Genomic DNA, 23,001 nt, shown 5'->3' with positions numbered 1-23,001 from the left:
TGTGTAAGTTAGTCATGTCTTGTTCACTAATACACCCCCATACCATCACACATGTGTAAGTTACCCATGCCTTGTTCACTAATACACCCCCATACCATCACACATGTGTAAGTTACCCATGTCTTGTTCACTAATACACCCCCATACCATCACACATGTGTAAGTTACCCATGCCTTGTTCACTAATACACCCCCATACCATCACACATGTGTAAGTTACCCATGTCTTGTTCACTAATACACCCCCATACCATCACACATGTGTAAGTTACCCATGTCTTGGGCACTAATACACCCCCATACCATCACACATGTGTAAGTTACCCATGTCTTGGGCACTAATACACCCCCATACCATCACACATGTGTAAGTTACCCATGTCTTGTTCACTAATACACCCCCATACCATCACACATGTGTAAGTTACCCATGTCTTGTTCACTAATACACCCCCATACCATCACACATGTGTAAGTTACCCATGTCTTGTTCACTAATACACCCCCATACCATCACACATGTGTAAGTTACCCATGCCTTGGGCACTAATACACCCCCATACCATCACACATGTGTAAGTTAGTCATGTCTTGTTCACTAATACACCCCCATACCATCACACATGTGTAAGTTACCCATGTCTTGTTCACTAATACACCCCCATACCATCACACATGTGTAAGTTACCCATGTCTTGTTCACTAATACACCCCCATACCATCACACATGTGTAAGTTACCCATGTCTTGTTCACTAATACACCCCCATACCATCACACATGTGTAAGTTACCCATGTCTTGTTCACTAATACACCCCCATACCATCACACATGTGTAAGTTAGTCATGTCTTGTTCACTAATACACCCCCATACCATCACACATGTGTAAGTTACCCATGTCTTGTTCACTAATACACCCCCATACCATCACACATGTGTAAGTTACCCATGTCTTGTTCACTAATACACCCCCATACCATCACACATGTGTAAGTTACCCATGTCTTGTTCACTAATACACCCCCATACCATCACACATGTGTAAGTTAGTCATGTCTTGTTCACTAATACACCCCCATACCATCACACATGCTGGCTTTTACACTTTGCATCGATAACAGTCCGGATGGTTATTTTCCTCTTTGTTCCGGAGGACACCACGTCCACAGTTTCCAAATATAATTTGAAATGTGGACTCGTCAGACCACAGAACACTTTTCCACTTTGTATCAGTCCATCTAAAATGAGCTCAGGCCCAGCCAAGCCGGCGGCGTTTCAGGGTGTTGTTGGTAAATGGGTTTGACTTTGCATAGTAGAGTTTTAACTTGCACTTACAGATGTACCAACCAACTGTAGTTAATGACAGTGGTTTTCTGAAGTGTTCCTGAGCCCATGTGGTGATATCCTTTACACACTGATGTCAGTTTTTAATGCAGTACCGCCTGAGGGATCCGAAGTCTGTAATATCATCCCTTATGTGCAGTGATATCTCCAGATTCTCTGAACATTTTGATGATTTTATGGACCGTAGATGGTAAAATCCCTAAATTCTTTGAAATAGCTCGTTGAGAATTGTTGTTCTAAAACTGTTTGACTATTTGCTCACAAAGTGGTGACCCTCGCCCCATTCTTGTTTGTGAATTACTTAGCATTTCATGGAAGCTGTTTTTATAGCCAATCATGGCACCCACCTGTTCCCAATTAGCCTGCACACCTGTGGGATGTTCCATATAAGCGTTTGATGAGCATTCCTCAACTTTTATCAGTATTTATTGCCACTTTTCCCAACTTCTTTTTGTTACATGTTGCTGGCATCAATTCTAAAGTTAATTATTATTTGCAAAAAAAATGTTTATCAGTTTGAACATGAAATATGTTGTCTTTGTAGCATATTCAACTGAATATGGCTTGAAAAGGATTTGCAAATCATTGTATTCTGTTTATATTTACATCTAACACCATTTCCCAACTCACATGGAAACGGGGTTTGTATATAACAGGAGTTTCAACATTCCAATGGCAGATTTGCGCGCCTTTTTTTTCATAGCTCTGTGAGAAAGAGTCACATCCAACTCTGCATTTCCTGCACACTGTGGTCTCTCTCTCTCCCGCCACCTTGCACTCATGAGTGTTTGCAAATGAAATGTGGCAAGTCCGGCCCAGGAGATGGAGGTTCAGACACCCGGGTCGGAGGTCGCGTCCCTCGCTGGGTGGGGGGAAATGTTTGCGTGTCTGAGTCACCATCAGAATGGTCGTCCTTTCTCTTGAGAAATGGGAATAAGGTCTTTTTCATTTAATGCTTCTACGTCTGGATTTAGTGGGGACTCTGCATTTAGGGGCAGAGTGAGCGGTGCCCCACCGGGTCGCACTGTTTGTTTCCCCCTTCCTTTCTGTGAGCTACTTCTGAAAACAGACTAATGATCAGGGTCTCATAATCCCCAACCTTGTGTTTCTTTGGCCCAATGATTGTGCTCCTTGAATTCTGCCTAGCAACAAAAAGCTGCATTTTTTTTACATAAAATGTGTCAACATATAGAGCAGGGATATTCAATTAAAACTCAGAGCAAAAAAATAAATACTCTGTAAACCAAAATCGTAATTGCTCTCTTCATCTTTGATTGATTGATGGATTGATACTTTTATTAGTAGATTGCACAGTACAGTACATATTCCGTACAATTGACCACTAAATGGTAACACCCCAATAAGTCTCTCAACTTATTTAAATCGGGGTCCACCTTCATCAATTCATGGTACAAATATATACTGTCAGCATAATACTGTCGTCATACAAGTTAATCATCATAGTATGTACATTGAATTATTTACAAACCCTGTTTCCATATGAGTTGGGAAATTGTGTTGGATGTAAATAAAAACAAAATACAATGATTTTCAAATCCTTTTCAACCCATATTCAATTAAATAAACTACAAATACAACATATTTGATGTTCGAACTCAAACTTTTTTTTTTGTGCAAATAATCATTAACTTTAGAATTTGATGCCAGCAACATGTGCCAAAGTAGTTGGGAAAGGGCATGTTCACCACTGTGCTACATCACCTTTTCTTTTAACATCCCTCAATAAACGTTTGGGAACTGAGGAAACTAATTGTTGAAGCTTTGAAAGTGGAATTCTTTCCCATTCTTGTTTTATGTAGAGCTTCAGTCCTTCAACAGTCCGGGGTCTCCGCTGTCCTATTTTACGCTTCATAATGCACCACACATTTTCCATGGGAGACAGGTCTGGACTGCAGGCGGGCCAGGAAAGTACCCGCAGTCTTTTACTACGAAGCCACGCTGTTGTAACACTTGTCTTACTGAAATAAGCAGGGGCGTCCATGATAACGTTGCTTGGATGACAACATATGTTGTTCCAAAACCTGTATGGACCTTTCAGCATTAATGGTGCCTTCACAGATGTGTAAGTTACCCATGCCTTGTTCACTAATACACCCCCATACCATCACACATGTGTAAGTTAGTCATGTCTTGTTCACTAATACACCCCCATACCATCACACATGTGTAAGTTACCCATGTCTTGTTCACTAATACACCCCCATACCATCACACATGTGTAAGTTACCCATGTCTTGTTCACTAATACACCCCCATACCATCACACATGTGTAAGTTACCCATGTCTTGTTCACTAATACACCCCCATACCATCACACATGTGTAAGTTACCCATGCCTTGTTCACTAATACACCCCCATACCTTCACACATGTGTAAGTTACCCATGTCTTGTTCACTAATACACCCCCATACCATCACACATGTGTAAGTTAGTCATGTCTTGGGCACTAATACACCCCCATACCATCACACATGTGTAAGTTACCCATGTCTTGTTCACTAATACACCCCCATACCATCACACATGTGTAAGTTACCCATGTCTTGTTCACTAATACACCCCCATACCATCACACATGTGTAAGTTACCCATGCCTTGTTCACTAATACACCCCCATACCATCACACATGTGTAAGTTACCCATGTCTTGTTCACTAATACACCCCCATACCATCACACATGTGTAAGTTAGTCATGTCTTGTTCACTAATACACCCCCATACCATCACACATGTGTAAGTCACCCATGTCTTGTTCACTAATACACCCCCATACCATCACACATGTGTAAGTTACCCATGTCTTGTTCACTAATACACCCCCATACCATCACACATGTGTAAGTTACCCATGTCTTGTTCACTAATACACCCCCATACCATCACACATGTGTAAGTTACCCATGTCTTGTTCACTAATACACCCCCATACCATCACACATGTGTAAGTTAGTCATGTCTTGTTCACTAATACACCCCCATACCATCACACATGTGTAAGTTACCCATGTCTTGGGCACTAATACACCCCCATACCATCACACATGTGTAAGTTACCCATGCCTTGTTCACTAATACACCCCCATACCATCACACATGTGTAAGTTACCCATGCCTTGGGCACTAATACACCCCCATACCATCACACATGTGTAAGTTACCCATGTCTTGTTCACTAATACACCCCCATACCATCACACATGTGTAAGTTACCCATGCCTTGGGCACTAATACACCCCCATACCATCATACATGTGTAAGTTACCCATGCCTTGTTCACTAATACACCCCCATACCATCACACATGTGTAAGTTACCCATGCCTTGTTCACTAATACACCCCCATACCATCACACATGTGTAAGTTACCCATGTCTTGGGCACTAATGCACCCCCATACCATCACACATGTGTAAGTTACCCATGTCTTGTTCACTAATACACCCCCATACCATCACACATGTGTAAGTTACCCATGTCTTGTTCACTAATACACCCCCATACCATCACACATGTGTAAGTTACCCATGTCTTGTTCACTAATACACCCCCATACCATCACACATGTGTAAGTTACCCATGTCTTGTTCACTAATACACCCCCATACCATCACACATGTGTAAGTTACCCATGTCTTGTTCACTAATACACCCCCATACCATCACACATGTGTAAGTTAGTCATGTCTTGTTCACTAATACACCCCCATACCATCACACATGTGTAAGTTAGTCATGTCTTGTTCACTAATACACCCCCATACCATCACACATGTGTAAGTTACCCATGTCTTGTTCACTAATACACCCCCATACCATCACACATGTGTAAGTTAGTCATGTCTTGTTCACTAATACACCCCCATACCATCACACATGTGTAAGTTACCCATGTCTTGTTCACTAATACACCCCCATACCATCACACATGTGTAAGTTACCCATGTCTTGTTCACTAATACACCCCCATACCATCACACATGTGTAAGTTACCCATGTCTTGTTCACTAATACACCCCCATACCATCACACATGTGTAAGTTACCCATGTCTTGGGCACTAATACACCCCCATACCATCACACATGTGTAAGTTACCCATGTGTTGTTCACTAATACACCCCCATACCATCACACATGTGTAAGTTACCCATGTCTTGTTCACTAATACACCCCCATACCATCACACATGTGTAAGTTACCCATGTCTTGTTCACTAATACACCCCCATACCATCACACATGTGTAAGTTACCCATGTCTTGGGCACTAATACACCCCCATACCATCACACATGTGTAAGTTACCCATGTCTTGTTCACTAATACACCCCCATACCATCACACATGTGTAAGTTACCCATGTCTTGTTCACTAATACACCCCCATACCATCACACATGTGTAAGTTACCCATGTCTTGTTCACTAATACACCCCCATACCATCACACATGTGTAAGTTACCCATGTCTTGTTCACTAATACACCCCCATACCATCACACATGTGTAAGTTACCCATGTCTTGTTCACTAATACACCCCCATACCATCACACATGTGTAAGTTACCCATGTCTTGTTCACTAATACACCCCCATACCACCACACATGTGTAAGTTACCCATGTCTTGTTCACTAATACACCCCCATACCATCACACATGTGTAAGTTACCCATGCCTTGGGCACTAATACACCCCCATACCATCACACATGTGTAAGTTAGTCATGTCTTGTTCACTAATACACCCCCATACCATCACACATGTGTAAGTTACCCATGTCTTGTTCACTAATACACCCCCATACCATCACACATGTGTAAGTTACCCATGTCTTGTTCACTAATACACCCCCATACCATCACACATGTGTAAGTTACCCATGTCTTGTTCACTAATACACCCCCATACCATCACACATGTGTAAGTTACCCATGTCTTGTTCACTAATACACCCCCATACCATCACACATGTGTAAGTTACCCATGTCTTGTTCACTAATACACCCCCATACCATCACACATGCTGGCTTTTCCACTTTGCGCCTAAAACAATCCGGATGGTTATTTTCCTCTTTGTTCTGGAGGACACCACGTCCTCTGTTTCCAAATATAATTTGAAATGTGGACTTGTCAGACAACAGAACACTTTTCCACTTTGCATCAGTCCATCTTAGATGATCTCGGGCCCAGCAAAGCCGGCAGCGTTCCTGTGTGTTTTTGATAAATGGCTTTCGCTTTGCATAGTAGAGTTTTAACTTGCACTTACAGATGTAGCGACCAACTGTAGTTACTGACAGTGGTTTTATGAAGTGCTCCTGAGCCCATGTGGTGATATCCTTTACACACTGATGTTGGTTTTTAATGCAGTACCGCATGAGGGATCAAAGGTCCGTAATATCATCGCTTACGTCCAGTGATTTCTCCAGATTCTCTGAACCTTTTGATGATATTATGGAGCGTAGATGTTGAAATCCCTAAATTTCTTGCAATGTCACTTTGAGAAAGGTTGTTCTTAAACTGTTTGACTATTTGCTCACGCAGTTGTGGACAAAGGGGTGTACCTCGCCCCATCCTTTCTTGTGAAAGATTGGGAAGCTGTTTTTATACCCAATCATGGCACCCACCTGTTCCCAATTAGCCTGCACACCTGTGGGATGTTCCAAATAAGTGTTTGATGAGCATTCCTCAACTTTATCATTGTACCGATCCGTTGTGGTGAAGAAGGAGCTGAGCCGGAAGGCAAAGCTCTCAATTTACCGGTCGATCTACGTTCCCATCCTCACCTATGGTCATGAGCTTTGGGTCATGACTGAAATGCCAAGATCACGGGTACAAGCGGCCCAAATGAGTTTCCAGGTCTCTCCCTTAGAGATACGGTGAGAAGCTCTGCCATCCGGGAGGAACTCAAAGTAAAGCCGCTGCTCCTCCACATGGAGAGGAGCCAGATGAGGTGGTTCGGGCATCTGGTCAGGATGCCACCCGAACGCCTCCCTAGGAGGAGGCCACGGGGAAGACCCAGGACACATTAGGAAGATTATATCTCCCGACTGGCCTGGGAACGCCTCGGGATCGCCCGGGAAGAGCTGGACGAAGTGGCTGGGGAGAGGGAAGTCTGGGCTTCCCTGCTTAGGCTGCTGCCCCCGCGACCCGACCTCGGATAAGCGGAAGAAGATGGATGGATGAATGGATGAAGAAAAGGTGATGTAACACAGTGGTGAACATGCCCTTTCCCAACTACTTTGGCACGCGTTGCAGCCATGACATTCTAAGTGAATTATTATCTGCAAAAAAAATAAAGTTTATGAGTTTGAACATCAAACATCTTGTCTTTGTAGTGCATTCAATTAAATATGAGTTGAAAAGGATTTGCAAATATTCTGTTTATATTGACATCCAACATAATTTCCCAACTCCTATGAAAACAGGGTTTGTACGACTAAGACAACGTGCCAACTCGGGTCTTGCACATGTGTGACAAATGCTGTTAAAGTCTCTTGTCCATCACTCCATATTTCTACCCACTTTCTCACCGGGAAAAAAAAGCCAATTAGCATCTTCCCCACCTAAAGCTCCCAAATTCCTGCAAATATTTGGAATGCCAGCTGCCTTGTCGGTGATCAGCGACACGCCGGGCCGGGCCCCTGCGGGGGGTCATGTGAGGAGGGGGGGGGGGGGTTCTGATGATCATTATTTGCTAAATAAGATGTCAACAAGGTGTTTCCTTGCACATTACTGGGCGAGAGGAGGAAGGTGCAGAAAGCAGAAAATCTCGCTTTTCACGGCCCGTCTCGCTTGCCGCCCGGGGTCCTCGGCGCCACTTCTCCTCCTCCCTCGCCCTCGCAGGTGGGTACCAGCCCCCCACCCCGGGCAAAATCATGTGTTTATAAAACCCACTTGTTTGGGCACAATACTTGAACTAACTTCCTTTCAGCCAACAGTGTGAATCCGTGTAAAGCCTTTTCCCAAAGTCCTTTAGAAGGCGACAGTCCATTGAGAGCGGAGGAGGAGGGATTACCTTCCTCGACAGCGCTGCATTTCCGAGAGAGCTGATTAGCTCTGCATTCATTGTTAAATCGAGCAAAGCAAGGCCCTAGAGGAGTGAAAGGAGCCAAATGGGAATAAAACAGCCGCAGGAAGCCTTGCACAGGCAACCTAAAGTTTTCCCAACAGTCCGCCCCACCACCTTCACCACCACCACACCACCTACCACCTACCACCTCGCTACTCCAAAAAAGGAGATTAGCATACAACATTTTTTTTTACCTGCCTCATGCCCTCCTCCACCCCCCCCAGGCCACGACTCTGTCTGGACAAAGTTAATTAAACTAGTATTAAACAGTAAAGAAACTCTGGGAGTTTCTTTGAGGATTAGTGTGCATGATGGTGAGGGGGGCAGGGTGGGGGGGGGGGGGGGGGATTTGTCAAGGCGAAATTGAGAAAGGCTCGAAAAGAGTGCCTTGGAGAGTTTTCTTTTCTTCCTATGCAACCTCCGCCCCGAGGCCGAGTTTGTGTTTGAGTCAAAGCACAACACAAACTGAAGGAGGAAGGGTTTATTGTTGTTGTTCTTGCAGGACATCCATGGCGGCTAACAAGAGACTGTAAGACTAGACCAGGCTGTGCAATAAATAACAATGGACACAACAAAGTGCTTTATCTTATAGACATTTAAATACAACAGGAGAAAACCTGGTTACAATTCAACTTTTTTTTTGTTTTTTTTTTCGATTTTGTTGTCAGAAGATTACAGGACTAACGGGATGACTTCAAATGGTCGTTGAAAGTCGTTTTGGATTCAATAGAAGCAACGATTTTACCAGAACATTGTCACAATTTCTGATGGGCGTTTTGCTCAATTTGCATGATCTGGCAAGAAATTCAATTTCGAGTTGTCTTTAAAAGGGACTTAAAATGACCGTATTTTTCGGTCTATAAGTCAACGTTTTTTTCAGTTTGGTCGGAGGTGCGACTTACAGGTGCTGGTCATATTATTAGATTGATTTATTTCATTAATTCCATTTAGAAAGTCCAACTTGTAGAATGTATACATTCATTCCAAACAGACTGATACATTTCAAGTGTTTTTTTCCCAAAAAGGAGATGATTATAGCTGACAACCAATAAAAACCCTAAATTCAACATCTCAGAAAATTAGAATATGGTGAAAAGGTCAGATATTGAAGACACCTGGTGCCACACTCTACTTAGCTAACTAACTCAAAATACCTGGAAAAGCTTTTAAATGGTCTCTTGTTTTGATTCTGTATGACACACAATCATGGGGAAGACTGCTGACTTGACAACTGTCCAAAAGATGACCATTGATACTTTAAAGAAGGAGAGCAAGACACAAAAGGTCATTGCCAAAGAGGTTGGATGTTCCCAGAGCTCTGTGTCCAAGCACATTAATAGAGAGGCCAAGGGAAGACAAAGATGTGCTAGAAAAAAGTGTACAAGCAAGAGGGATAACCGCGCCCTGGAGAGGATTGTCAAACAAAAATGTGGGGGAGATCCACAAAGAGTGGACTGCAGCTGGAGTCAGTGCTTCAAGAACCACCACGCACCGACCTATGCAAGATATGGGCTTCAGCTGTCGCATTCCTTGTGTAAAGCCACTCTTGAATAAGAGACAACGTCAAAAGCGTCTCGCCTGGGCTCAAGACAAAAAGGACTGGACTGCTGCTGAGTGGTCCAAAGTTATGTTTTCAGATGAAAGTACATTTTGTATCTCCTTTGGAAATCAAGGTCCCAGAGTCTGGAGGAAGACAGGAGAGGCACAGAATCCACGTTGCCTGAAGTCCAGTGTCAAATGTCCACAATGGGTAATGGTCTGGGGTGCCATGTCATCTGCTGGTGTTGGTCCACTGGGTTTCCTGAGGTCTAGGGTCAATGCAGCAGTCTACCAGGAAGTTTTACAACACTTTATGCTGCCTGCCACAGACCAGTTTTATGGAGGTGAAGATTTCATTTTCCTACATGATCTTGGCACCTGCACACAGTGCCAAATCTACCAGTACCTGCTTTAAGGACCATGGTATCCCTGTTCTTGATTGGCCTGCAAACTCACCTGACCTTAACCCCATAGAAAAGCTATGTGGTATTGTGAAGCGGAAGATGCCAGATGCCAGAGCCAACAATGCTGAAGAGCTGAAGGCCACTATTAAAGCAAGCTGGGCTCTCATAACACCTGAGGGTGCAACAGACTGCTGGACTCCATGTATTGCTGCAGCAATTCAGGCAAAAGGAGCTGCAACTAAGTATTGATTGCCGTACATGCTGAAACTTTACATCTTCACACTTTTCAGTTGGCCCACATTTCTAAAAAATATTTTTTGGTACTAGTCGTAACTAATATTCTCATTTTCTGAGATACTGAATTTGGGATTTTCAGTAATTGTCAGTACTAATCATCAAAATTTAAAGAAATAAACATTTCAAATATATCACTTTGTGTGTAATGAATTGATATAATATGTGAGTTTCACCTTCTGAATATAATTACTGAAATAAATCAACTTTTTCATGATATTCTAATAATATGACCAGCACCTGTATGTGTGAAATTATTAACACATTACCGTAAAATATCAAATGATATTATTTATCTCATTCGCGGAAGAGACGAAGAAAATGTCAGCAATCGTCACATCCACGTCAACCAATAAGAATTGGGCGGGGGAGGGTCATGGCAGTAGTGCATTGTGGGTCATGATATGCTAACTGCTAAATGCTATACGCTACTGCCGGAGCTATTAAAATGGATCACGTCAACATTGGTGGTAACTTATAAAAAGTGAGAAGGACTGAAGTAAAATGGCGTTGAAAAGGAAATCATGTAGTGCAGATTACAAGCTGGATGAAGTGAAATATGCAGCAGAGAACAGCAATTGAGCAGCAGAAAGAAAGGATGCTAGCGGGGCGCATGACACATCGAAGAAGAAGATTTCAGCAGATTTAGTGATCGGGAGTGAGAGATAGTTTGGTAAAGTTATAGCATGTTCTATATGTTATAGTATAAGATTTGATGGGATTTATGGATTAGGAATGAGAGATAGTTTGGTAAAGGTATAGCATGTTCTATATGTTGTAGTTCTTTGAATGACTCTTACCATAATATGTTAGCTTAACATAGCAGTTGCTTATTTATGCCTCATATAACCTACACTTATTCAGCCTGTTCTTCACTATTCTTTATTTAGTTTAAATTGCCTTTCAAATGTCTATTCTTGGTGTTGGCTTTTATCAAATAAATTTCCCCCCAAAATGCGACTTATACTCCAGTGCGACGTATATATGTTTTTTTTCCTTCTTTATTGTGCATTTTTGGCCAGTGCGACTTATACTCCGGACAGTCGGAAAAATACGGTAATGTTGGCTTTTTTGTCTTATAAAAATTAGGGGTTTCCCCCCAAAAAAAGCCAATCAAATTTGGTATTTATTGCGATTGTGAATCCATTCATAATTAAAAAAAAATGAAAAACGGGAAAAAAAATTCAAAAGTTTTTATTTATGTATTTATTTATTTTAATTCTTTGGAGAATCACTTTTCGGATAAAAACATTACCCAACTTTTATTGATATTATTACAAATAGAGGTTGGGTAAATAATCGATTTTTAGATGCATCACAATTCGGATATGGGCAGTTATAAAATCGATTAATAAATGTCAATAATCGATAGTCGATTTATTCATTTAAATTTTTTCAATTTTTGGGCTGAGAAATTTTATTTCGAGTTGTCTTTAAAAGGGACTTAAAATGAAGTTGGCTTTTTTTGTCTTATAAAAGTTGGGGGTGTTTAAAAAAAAACTATTAACAAGCAAATCGCAATTTTTATTTATTGCATGAATATATTATTACTATTATTTGATCAAGTTCTTCTTCTTTAGACTAGTTGCGCTTGAATGAACAGCGCCTCCGCTGGCTGCAGCCAAGTAGTGCACGTTTCATTTCTTGACGCATTAAATCCAATGGTGCTCAATAAGAGTGCTCAACGAAATAGACTCCTATCAAAATCACCATTCTTTTTTCATCTTTTTTTTCATCTTTAATATATATATATATTTGTGTGTAATTAATGGCTATGATCCAAATATTTTGTATGTATTATCCTCCAGAGAGCCAGCCTCCTCTGCAGTGAACATTTGTTTGTTTCTTCTGCCAGTGTCACCCATAACATTGATTGATTGATTGATTGATTGATTGATTGATTGATTGATTGATTGATTGATTGATTGATTGATTGATATGGTACAGTAAAATGCAGAGGACGCTTCTCTATTATCATTTCATCCCAAAAAATGTTTTAAAATCGACGGAATATTTCATTTTTATTATTATTATCCTTTTTTAATATTGACAATTTTGATTGAACCGCAATTAGAAGGATTTGAAGCCGTCAGCAGACATTGACAGAACGTCGATTATACGTACATGTCCTTTAAAACTGACTTTGAAACAACGTTGCAAAATAGTTGTATTTGTAAACTGAGACAACGTTGATGTCTAACGTTGGATCCACGTTGACGGTTGGGAAATGACCAAACTTCAACAGTCAAATCAACGTCACAACCTGACATTGATTAAACGTCGTCAAAAAGCATGTTGTATCAACGTTGTAGAATATAGCTTGTAAAAATGACCACATTTTAATGGTCAGATCAACGTCAGAAACTAACATTGAATAAACGTTGTCAAACGACATGTAGAATCAACGTTGCATGTGTGTTGTAGAATATAGGTTGTCAAAATGACCAATTTTCAATGGTCAAATTAACGTCAATACCTGACATTGGATAAACGTTGTCGAAAAGCATGTTTTATCAAACTTGTATTTGTGTTGTAGAATATTGGTTGGGAAACAACCAATATTCAATGGTCAAATCAACGTCAGAACCAAACATTGATTAAACGTCATCAAAAAGAATGTTTCAACGTTGTATGTGTGTTGAAAAATATTGGTTGGAAATATTACCAAAATTCAACAGTAAATCAATGTCAGAACCCAACATTGAATAAACGTTGTCAAAAAGCATGTTGTTTCAACCTTGTATTTGTGTTGTAGAATATTGGTTAGAAAAATGACCAAAATTCAATGGTCAAATCAACATCAGAACACAACATTGATTAAACGTCGTCAAAAAGAATGTTTCAACGTTGTTTGTGTGTTGTAAAATATCAGTTGGAAAAATTTCCAAAATTCAATGGTCAAATCAACATCGGAAACCGACAATGATTAAACGTTGTCAAAAAGCATGTTTCGACGCTGTTTGTGTGTTGTAGAATATTGGTTGGAAAAATTACCAAAATTCAACGGTAAATCAATGTCAGAACCCGACATTGAATAAACGTTGTCAAAAATCATGCTTCAACGTTGTTTGTACGTTGTAGAATATTGGTTGGAAATATTACCAAAATTCAACGGTAAATCAATGTCAGAACCCAACATTGAATAAACGTTGTCAAAAAGCATGTTGTTTCAACCTTGTATTTGTGTTGTAGAATATCGGTTGGAAAAATGACCAAAATTCAATGGTCAAATCAACATCGGAAACCGACATTGATTAAATGTTGTCAAAAAGCATGTTTCGACACTGTATTTGTGTTGTAGAATATCAGTTGGAAAAATGACCAAACTTCAACGGTCAAATCAATGTCAGAACCCGACATTGATTAAACGTCGTCAAAAAGCATGTTGTTTCAAACTTGTATTTGTGTTGTAGAATATCAGTTGGAAAAATGACCAAACTTCAACGGTAAATCAACGTCAGAACCCAACATTGATTAAACGTCATCAAAAAGAATGTTTCAACGTTGTATGTGTGTTGAAAAATATTGGTTGAGAAAAAGGACCAAAATTCAATGGTCAAATCAACATCAGAACCCAACATTGATTAAACGTTGTCAAAAATTATGTTTCAGCGTTGTTTGTACGTTGTAGAATATTGGTTGGAAATATTACCAAAATTCAACAGTAAATCAATGTCAGAACCCAACATTGAATAAACGTTGTCAAAAAGCATGTTGTTTCAACCTTGTATTTGTGTTGTAGAATATTGGTTGGAAAAATGACCAAAATTCAATGGTCAAATCAACATCAGAACACAACATTGATTAAACGTCGTCAAAAAAGAATGTTTCAACGTTGTTGGTGTGTTGTAAAATATCAGTTGGAAAAATTTCCAAAATTCAATGGTCAAATCAACATCGGAAACCGACATTGAATAAACGTTGTCAAAAAGCATGTTTCGACGCTGTTTGTGTGTTGTAGAATATTGGTTGGAAAAATTACCAAAATTCAACGGTGAATCAATGTCAGAACCCGACATTGAATAAACGTTGTCAAAAATCATGCTTCAACGTTGTTTGTACGTTTGTAGAATATGGTTGGAAATATTACCAAAATTCAACGGTAAATCAACATCGGAAACCGACATTGATTAAATGTTGTCAAAAAGCATGTTTCGACACTGTATTTGTGTTGTAGAATATCAGTTGGAAAAATTACCAAACTTCAACGGTCAAATCAACATCGGAACCCGACATTGATTAAACGTCGTCAAAAAGCATGTTGTTTCAACGTTATGTTTGAGTTGCTCAACCTCACAGTCTAATTCAACAAGTTATCAACGTTGTTTCAATGTCTCGTGCCTGCTGTGTTAGGCATAGTCATGTTTGTTTGCATCTAGTCATCTTTGTTTGCATCTAGTCATGTTTGTTTGCATCTAGTCATGTTTGTTTGCATCTAGTCATCCAACTTTATTAATTATAAGTTGGATACATTTACTTCATACTGGAAAACTGGGTCAATTATGTCACACACCATAAGCCTGACTTTAATTTTTCGAATTAGTTACTGCCTAAAACATACAAAAATTTAAAAAAATGACTCCCTATATGTGTATATGTATGTATGTATGTATGTATATATGTGTATATATATATATACATATATATATCTATATGTATGTATATATGTATGTATATATACATATATGTATGTATATATGTATGCATATATATGTATGTATGTATATATACTGTATATGTATGGATATATATGTATGTGTATATATGTATGTGTATGTATATATGTATATATATGTATGTATATATACTGTATATGTATGTATATATATGTATGTATATATCTGTGTGTGTATGTGTATAAATATGTATATATGTATGTGTGTTTATGTATATATATGTATGTATTTGTGTATATGTACTGTATGTATGTATATGTGTGTGTATATATATATATATGTACATATATATATGTATGTATGTATATGTGTATATATGTATACATATATATATAATATAATGTATACATATATATATATATATATATATGTATGTATGTATGTATCTGTTTCTATTTTTTTATTTGTTTCTGATTATTATTATTATAAATGTATTATTATTTCTTTTTTGTTTATTTAATTGATGTGATTGTAGATACTAGTTTGTTTTTTGCTGTTTCTTTCTATTTTTGGGGTGTTGGTGTGGTGGCGACATAAACAAAAATATTTGGACATTTAGGGCAGACAACAGACACATGATGTATGTGAATATGATGGAATGGATAGGAATGTCTGATGCTGGATGTCAATAAAATTAAAATGAATAAAAAATAATAATAAATTGCATCTGTGCCTAGAAGCAGTCGTCTGACTTCACTATGAAAACGCTTGTTTGCCCGCCAAGTGCTTAGGCAAGTGCCGAGTCCGCCGCCGCACAAAGGTACCAAAACATGGAACAATGTGGTAACTATCTGCACCCATCCCTGCCTGCGACTACGTTTGTGGTGAACTCATGTGAGGGCATCACATCCTTGTTTGTATAAAAATAAATACTTAGAGCGGTGGGAAAAGAACCGAATCAGCGACAAATCTCCAACATTGTGTGTATAAAAAAAGAATGTAGAAAAATAAATCTTAAATATATTTCAAGCCTACAAGTGTGAGGCTCAGTGCTTCTTCCTCAGTTTAAGGTTCTTCCGGCGGCTGCCGGCGCTCTCGTTCCTGGGCCGGGCCCCTCCTCTCTTCACACAGTAGAACTTGGTCACGGTCTTCCTGCACTGTTGGCACTTGACGGCGCAGCACCAGTGGAACTTACAGTTGCAGCTGGACACCGTCTCCGCCTTGCGCTCCGCCACGGCCAGGCCGCACTCGCCGCACAACCTCTTGCAGCTGCGCTTCTCCCACTTGCTGAGGGTCTTGCCCTTCTTCACGCACTCGCGGCCCTCCGTGCCCGGCAGGCCCAGGGTGCGGTTCTCCAAGCAGTAATCGGGGGAGTCCTCCAGGTGGACCAGCTCCTTGCGGGAGATGGAGCTGAAGGTCTCGGCGACGGCCCCCCGGCTGGCCGCGCTGTTCCCGGCCCCGCGGAGGAGGTCCACTTTCAGGGCCCGCTGGTACTTCTCCTTCAGGTAGTTGCTCACGTCCCTGAACTCGGGCAGCTGCAGCCAGCAGGTCTGCGTGGTGCAGCTTCCCGAGACCCCGTGACACTTGCAGGTCTTCTGCATGGTCCCCTTCACCGCCTGGCAGGAAGTCAGGACACACGGATGATGCGTTCAGTAAAGGTCGGACATTTAAAGGGGAACATTATCAGCAGACCTACGTAAGCGTCAATATATACCTTGATGCTGCAGAAAAAAGACCATCTATTTTTTGAACCGATTTCCCAACTCTAAATGGGTCACTTTTGGCAAATTAAACGCCTTTCTATTATTCGCTCTCAGAGGTAGTCGATCCGCCATTTTCTCAAACATATTACAAACATCGAGTCTAATCAGCTCTGTTATTTTCCGATTTTTCCACTGTTTTCCGTACCTTGGAGACATCATGCCTCAACACACGATCAGGACGGATTCAAGTTGATTGATTGATTGATTGACTTATGTGGAGTGTGCATCCATTAGCACGGCATGCTAATCGATGCTAACATGCTATTTAGGCTAGCTGTATGTACATTTGTAGCTATATTTGCATCCAGCCTTTCTCTCCACCCACATTTAATGCCAAACAAACACTTACCAATCGACGGATTTAAGTTGCTCCAGTGTCACAAGATGCGAAAGTCCCGATCGTTTGGTCCGCACATTTTACCGGCGATGCTAAGACAGACATGGCACAGAGATGTTTGGATATCCTGCTGATGCAATTCCAACGATAAAGTCAACAAAATCACAAAAGTGACTTTTGTTGATGTTATTGACTTATGTGCTAATCAGACATATTTAGTCACGGCATGACTGCCAGCTAATCGATGCTAACATGCTATTTAGGCTAGCTGTACGTACATTTGTAGCTATATTTGCATCCAGCCTTTCCCTTCATCCACATTTAATGCCAAACAAACACTTACCAATCGACGGATTTAAGTTGCTCCAGTGTCACGAGATGCGAAAGTCCCGATCGTTTGGTTTGCACATTTTACCGGCGATGCTAAGGCAGACATGGCACACAGATGTTTGGATATCCTGCTGATGCATTTCCAACGATAAAGTAAACAAAATCACAAAGGTGAGATTTGTTGCTGTTATTGACTTACGTGCTAATCAGACATATTTGGTCACGGCATGACTGCTAGCTAATCGATGCCAACATGCTATTTAGGCTAGCTGTACGTACATTTGTAGCTATATTTGCATCCAGCCTTTCTCTCCACCCACATTTAATGCCAAACAAACACTTACGAATCGACGGATTTAAGTTGCTCCAGAGTTACAAGATGCGAAAGTCCCGATCGTTTGGTTTGCACATTTTACCGGCGATGCTAAGGCAGAAATGGCACAGAGATGTTTGGATATCCTGCGACACTCAATCGAAGGTGATCGCCGAATAGCGTCAATAGCTATTCGCTCAATAGCTTCAGTTTCTTCTTCAATTTTGTTTTCGCTATCTGCCTCCATACTCCAACCATCTGTTTCAATACATGCATAAACTGTTGAATCGCTTAAACCGCTGAAATCCGAGTCTGAATCCGAGCTAATGTCGCTATGTCTTGCTGTGCTATCCGCCATGTTGGCATCACTAAATGACGTCACAGGAAAATGGACGATGGATGTAAAGATAGCTAAAATCAGGCACTTTAAAGCCTTTTTTCGGGATATTCCATGATGGGTAAAATTTTGAGAAAAACTTTGAAAAATAAAATAAGCCACTGGGAACTGATGTGGTTTTAAGCCTTCAGAAATGGTGATGATGTTCCCCTTTAAGACAAGTGTTTTTCAACCTTTTTGTGAGCCGAGGCACATTTCTTCCGTTGAAAAGAATGCGGAGGCACACCACCAGCAGAAATCATTAAAAAAACTAACTCGGTTGACAGTAAAAAGTCGTTTGATGTCAAAACATACGGCCCGCGGGCCGGATCAGGCCCTCGAACTGGTTCCATTCGGCCCGCGGGATGAGTTTGCTCGGTATAAAAATGACCGTATTTCCTTGATTGCCGCCGGGTATATAGTATGCGCCTGCCTTGAATTACCGCCTGGTCAAACTGGTGACATCACGAGTGACACTTCCCCTGTCATCATTTTCAAAATGGAGGAGGCTGATTTCAATACTGGTCATTTGAAATCTCATAAAGGGAAGAAGATTAAGAGCTATTCAGTAGGATTTAAGCTCCAAGCTTACATCACACTCAAATTTTTACTGCATGCCTTTGGTAAGTGCCGGAGTGAGAAGAGGTTTTAAAATAATTAGCGCATGCTTACTTTTACCGCATGCCTTTGGTAAGCGCAGGAGTGAGAAGAGGTTTTAAATGAATTAGCGCCCTGGCAGCAATTCAAGGAAATACGGTAGTCGACATTTTGGAATGAAAGAAACCGCTGTTCAAAATGTGTCCACTAGATGTCGCAACAGCAATTATTTGTATCTTTGCAGATGATGCTCCACATGTGAAACAAATAAACCACATGTTAGTACATCAGTCGAGGAAAATGAGCAAACTACATAAATAACATCCTGTAATGTGATTTTGGTATAATTTTTGAATGATGATGAGATTGAAAATGAACACCAATGTGTTGACTGATGAACATCATCACATAACTTATTCAGAAAGTACAAATAACAACAAGTAAAAATAGAATACTATAAACCGCAACATGTGAATGAAAAAAAAACAAGATTATGATTTGTACATTTTCAGGATGTGCTTGTTCTATTTTTAAACAAAGAAAACAATCTGAATATGTCTTTATTTTTAAGTTATCGTGCCGTGATTTTTACCAGTAGATTTGTCTCCGTGTGGCCCCCGATCTAAACTGAGTTTGACCCCCCTGCTTTAAAGCATTAACTAAGCATTGTCTCAAAGCAGGTGTACTGTCACATTATTTGGATTTTTTTTGCGGTTTTCTTGTGTGTATTGTTTTACTTCTTGTCTTGCGCTCCTATTTTGGTGGTTTTTCTTTTTTTTTTTTAGCAATTTCATGTCTTCTTTTGAGCGATATTTGCCGCATCTAATTTGTTTTAGCAATCAGGAATATTTCTGTCATATTTATCTCTTTGTGGGGACATAGTTGATTGTCATGTCATGTTCTGATGTCCATTGCGGACGCCGTCTTTGCTCCGCAGTAAGTCTTTGCTGTCGTCCAGCATTCTGTTTTTGTTTACTTTGTAGCCAGTTCAGTTTTAGTTTGGTTCTGCATAGCCTTCCCTAAGCTTCAATGCCTTTTCTTAGAGGCACTCACCTTTTTTTTATTTTTTATTTAAGCATCACATAGCTTTTTACCTGCACCCTGCCTACCACTGTTTCCGACATCTACCAAGCAATTAGCTACCTGCTGCCACCTACTGATATGGAAGAGTATTACAGGGTTACTCTGCCCATCTCTAGACAGCACCGACACTCAACAACAACACATCATTTGCAGACTAGAATTACTGCTTTGCAAATAATATTTTTAACCCAATTAGGTGAAATCAGATTAATCTCCCGCAGCACACCAGACAGTGGTTGAAAAACACCGGGGTTAAGAAACCACAAGCTCACGCCATCAGTAATTTGACCGCAGTATACCATGAATTGATGAAGGTGGACCCCGACTTAAACAAGTTGAAAAACTTATTGGGGTGTTACCATTTAGTGGTCAATTGTACGGAATATGTACTGTACTGTGCAATCCAATAAGTATCACTCAATCAATCAATCAATCAATCAATATACTATATGTCTTGAAAACAGTAAATATTTATCAACAGATTCTCAGATTCTAAACAATGACTACTAGGGGTGCTAAAAAAAAACTCTAATCACATTCAAATTGTGATTTATTTATTTTTTTATTATGAAAAAAAAATTATAAATATTTTTTGGGCCGGGTTTTATTTTAATTTTTTTAAGAACAACTATTATTAATATTATTTTGATTGAAACTGTTGCTTTTATTCATTTTTTGGTTGTCGGTATTGTATTTTTTATGTCTTCTTAATTGCTTTGTAAATGATTAAAGTATTGTGAAGATGGGTTTGGCTTGGAGTTAAGCTTACTTTATTTCCTTTTGTTGGATTGATTAAAATTCTGCAATATTTAATGGAAATACAATTCAAAATCTAATTTTCGAGAATGGAATCTGAACGAAATCGTCACCCCACGAAATGGGATTCAAATCGAATCATGACTTGTAAGATTCACATTCCAAGTTCTCAAGCTCTTCAGAAACAAAAACCACTACCACCGTGTGGCTCGTACTTAACTAACATAACATTCATATTTTAGCAAAATTTCAGCCAATCTTTGGTTGAATTAAATAATTAAAGGCTGTAATGCAAATATTTTGCATGTATATATCCTAAAGAGAGCCTGTGTCCTTTGAAGTGGACATTTTTTGGTTTCTTCTGCCAGTGTTGCACATATAATACAGTAAAAAAAAAAAAAAAATTCTATAGATGAGCATCAATGTCCACTGCAGAGGACATGTCCCTTATATCATTTGACCCCCCCCCCCCCCCCCCAAAAAATAGACGGAATATTGGATGATTATTATTCTCCTTTTTTAATTATGCAGATTTTGATTACATGTTTAAAAAGACGTGTTTTTAAGCCAACAATATAACCCAGCAGGCACAAGACATTGATACAACGTTGAATATACGTACACGTCCTTTAAAACTGACTTTGAAACAACGTTGCAAAATAGTTGTATTTGTAAATTGAGACGACGTTGGATCAATGACGTTGGCTGGAAAATGACCAAAATTCAATAGTCAAAAAGCATGTTGTTTCAACGTTGTATTTTTGTTGGAAAATATTAGTTGGAAAATTACCAAATTTCAATAGTCAAATGTTAGAACCTGACATTAAATAAATATTGTATTTGTGTTGTAAAATATTGGTTGAAAAATGATCAAATTTCTATAATCAAATCCACGTCAGTACCCGAAATTGATTAAACGTCGTCAAAAAGCATGTTGTATTAAATAAACATTGTATTTGTGTTGTAAAATATTGGTTGGGAAAATGACCAAAATTCAACAGTCAAATAAACATCATAACCTGACATTAAATAAACGTTGTTACAAAAAGATATTTGAACGTTGTATTTGTGTTGTAGAATATTGGCTGGAAAATGATCAGAATTCAAATGTCAAATCAAGGTCACAAACCTGACATTGAGTTAATGTCGTCAAACAACATGTTGTATCAACGTAGTATTTGTGTTGGAAAATATTGGTTGGAAAAATGACCAAAATTAAAATGGTCCAATCTACGTCACAACCTGACATTGATTAAATGTTGTCCAAAAGCAAGTTATTTCAATGTTGTATTAGTGTTGGTTGGGAAATGACCAAAATGCAATCCTCCAATCAATGTCAGAACCCAACATTGACTAAACATTGTCAAAAAGCAGGTTGTTTCAATGTTGTATTTGTGTTGGCAAATATTGGTTGGAAAAATGACCAAAATTCAATTAGCAAATCAACATCAAAACCTGACATCTATTAAATGTTGTCAAAAAAGATACTTCAACGTTGTATTTTTGTTGTTAAATACTGGTTGGAAAAGTGACCAAAATTCAATGGTCAAATCACATTGATTAAATGTTGTCCAAAAGTATGTTGTTTCAATGTTGTATTTGTGTTGGTTGGGAAAATGACCAAAATTCAACGGTCAAATCAATTTTCAGAACCCAACATTGATTAAATGTGGTGAAAAAGCACGTTGTTTCAACGTTGTATTTGAGTTGCTCAACGTCAGGCCCTAACTGAACAAGTTGTCAACGTTGTTTCAACGTCTTGCGCCTGCAGGGTCCGTAGGAAACAACCGAAGAAGAAGGTAGACATTCCGATAAAGGAGGGCGGAGCGTCCCCCCGGCCGGGGGCCAAAGAAAGCCTTGTAAGAGAAAAGGCGAAAAGGTCTTCGTGTTTGTCGCGGCCCCCGTGTCTCCTGACTTTAAGGCGCACAAAAACATCTGTCACATGAAAAGGGGCCACGTCCCCGTTCCAAAGTTTCACATCGAGTGCCATTGTGGCCCCCGAAGAAACGGGAGTATTTATTTAGCCTGTTCATTATCATCATCTTCTCTGGAGTGACAACACCCAAAAGGAGGGGTCCCATGGAGCCAAAAAAGGGGGGCGATGAAAACGTTTTTTTCCTCTCTTTCCAGCCCCATTTTTTTCTGTTACAAAGAT

At 39.7% G+C, this 23,001-nt stretch overlaps 1 protein-coding gene across 1 annotated transcript in view; it reads right to left on the bottom strand.

Moving 5' to 3' along the window:
- Positions 1-16,053: 16,053 nt before the first annotated feature.
- Positions 16,054-23,001, bottom strand: part of wnt8b (wingless-type MMTV integration site family, member 8b) — a 28,862-nt gene continuing 21,914 nt past the window's right edge. The window contains exon 6 of the mRNA XM_061909899.1: positions 16,054-16,907. Within this exon, the coding sequence (XP_061765883.1) occupies positions 16,338-16,907 (570 nt within the window). The 3' untranslated portion in view covers positions 16,054-16,337. The remainder of the gene's footprint in view (positions 16,908-23,001) is intronic.

The sequence above is a fragment of the Nerophis ophidion genome, linkage group LG09, assembly GCF_033978795.1.
Source record: "Nerophis ophidion isolate RoL-2023_Sa linkage group LG09, RoL_Noph_v1.0, whole genome shotgun sequence".
NCBI classification, from domain to species: Eukaryota; Metazoa; Chordata; class Actinopteri; order Syngnathiformes; family Syngnathidae; genus Nerophis; species Nerophis ophidion.
This window is presented reverse-complemented; position numbering and strand designations above follow the sequence as displayed.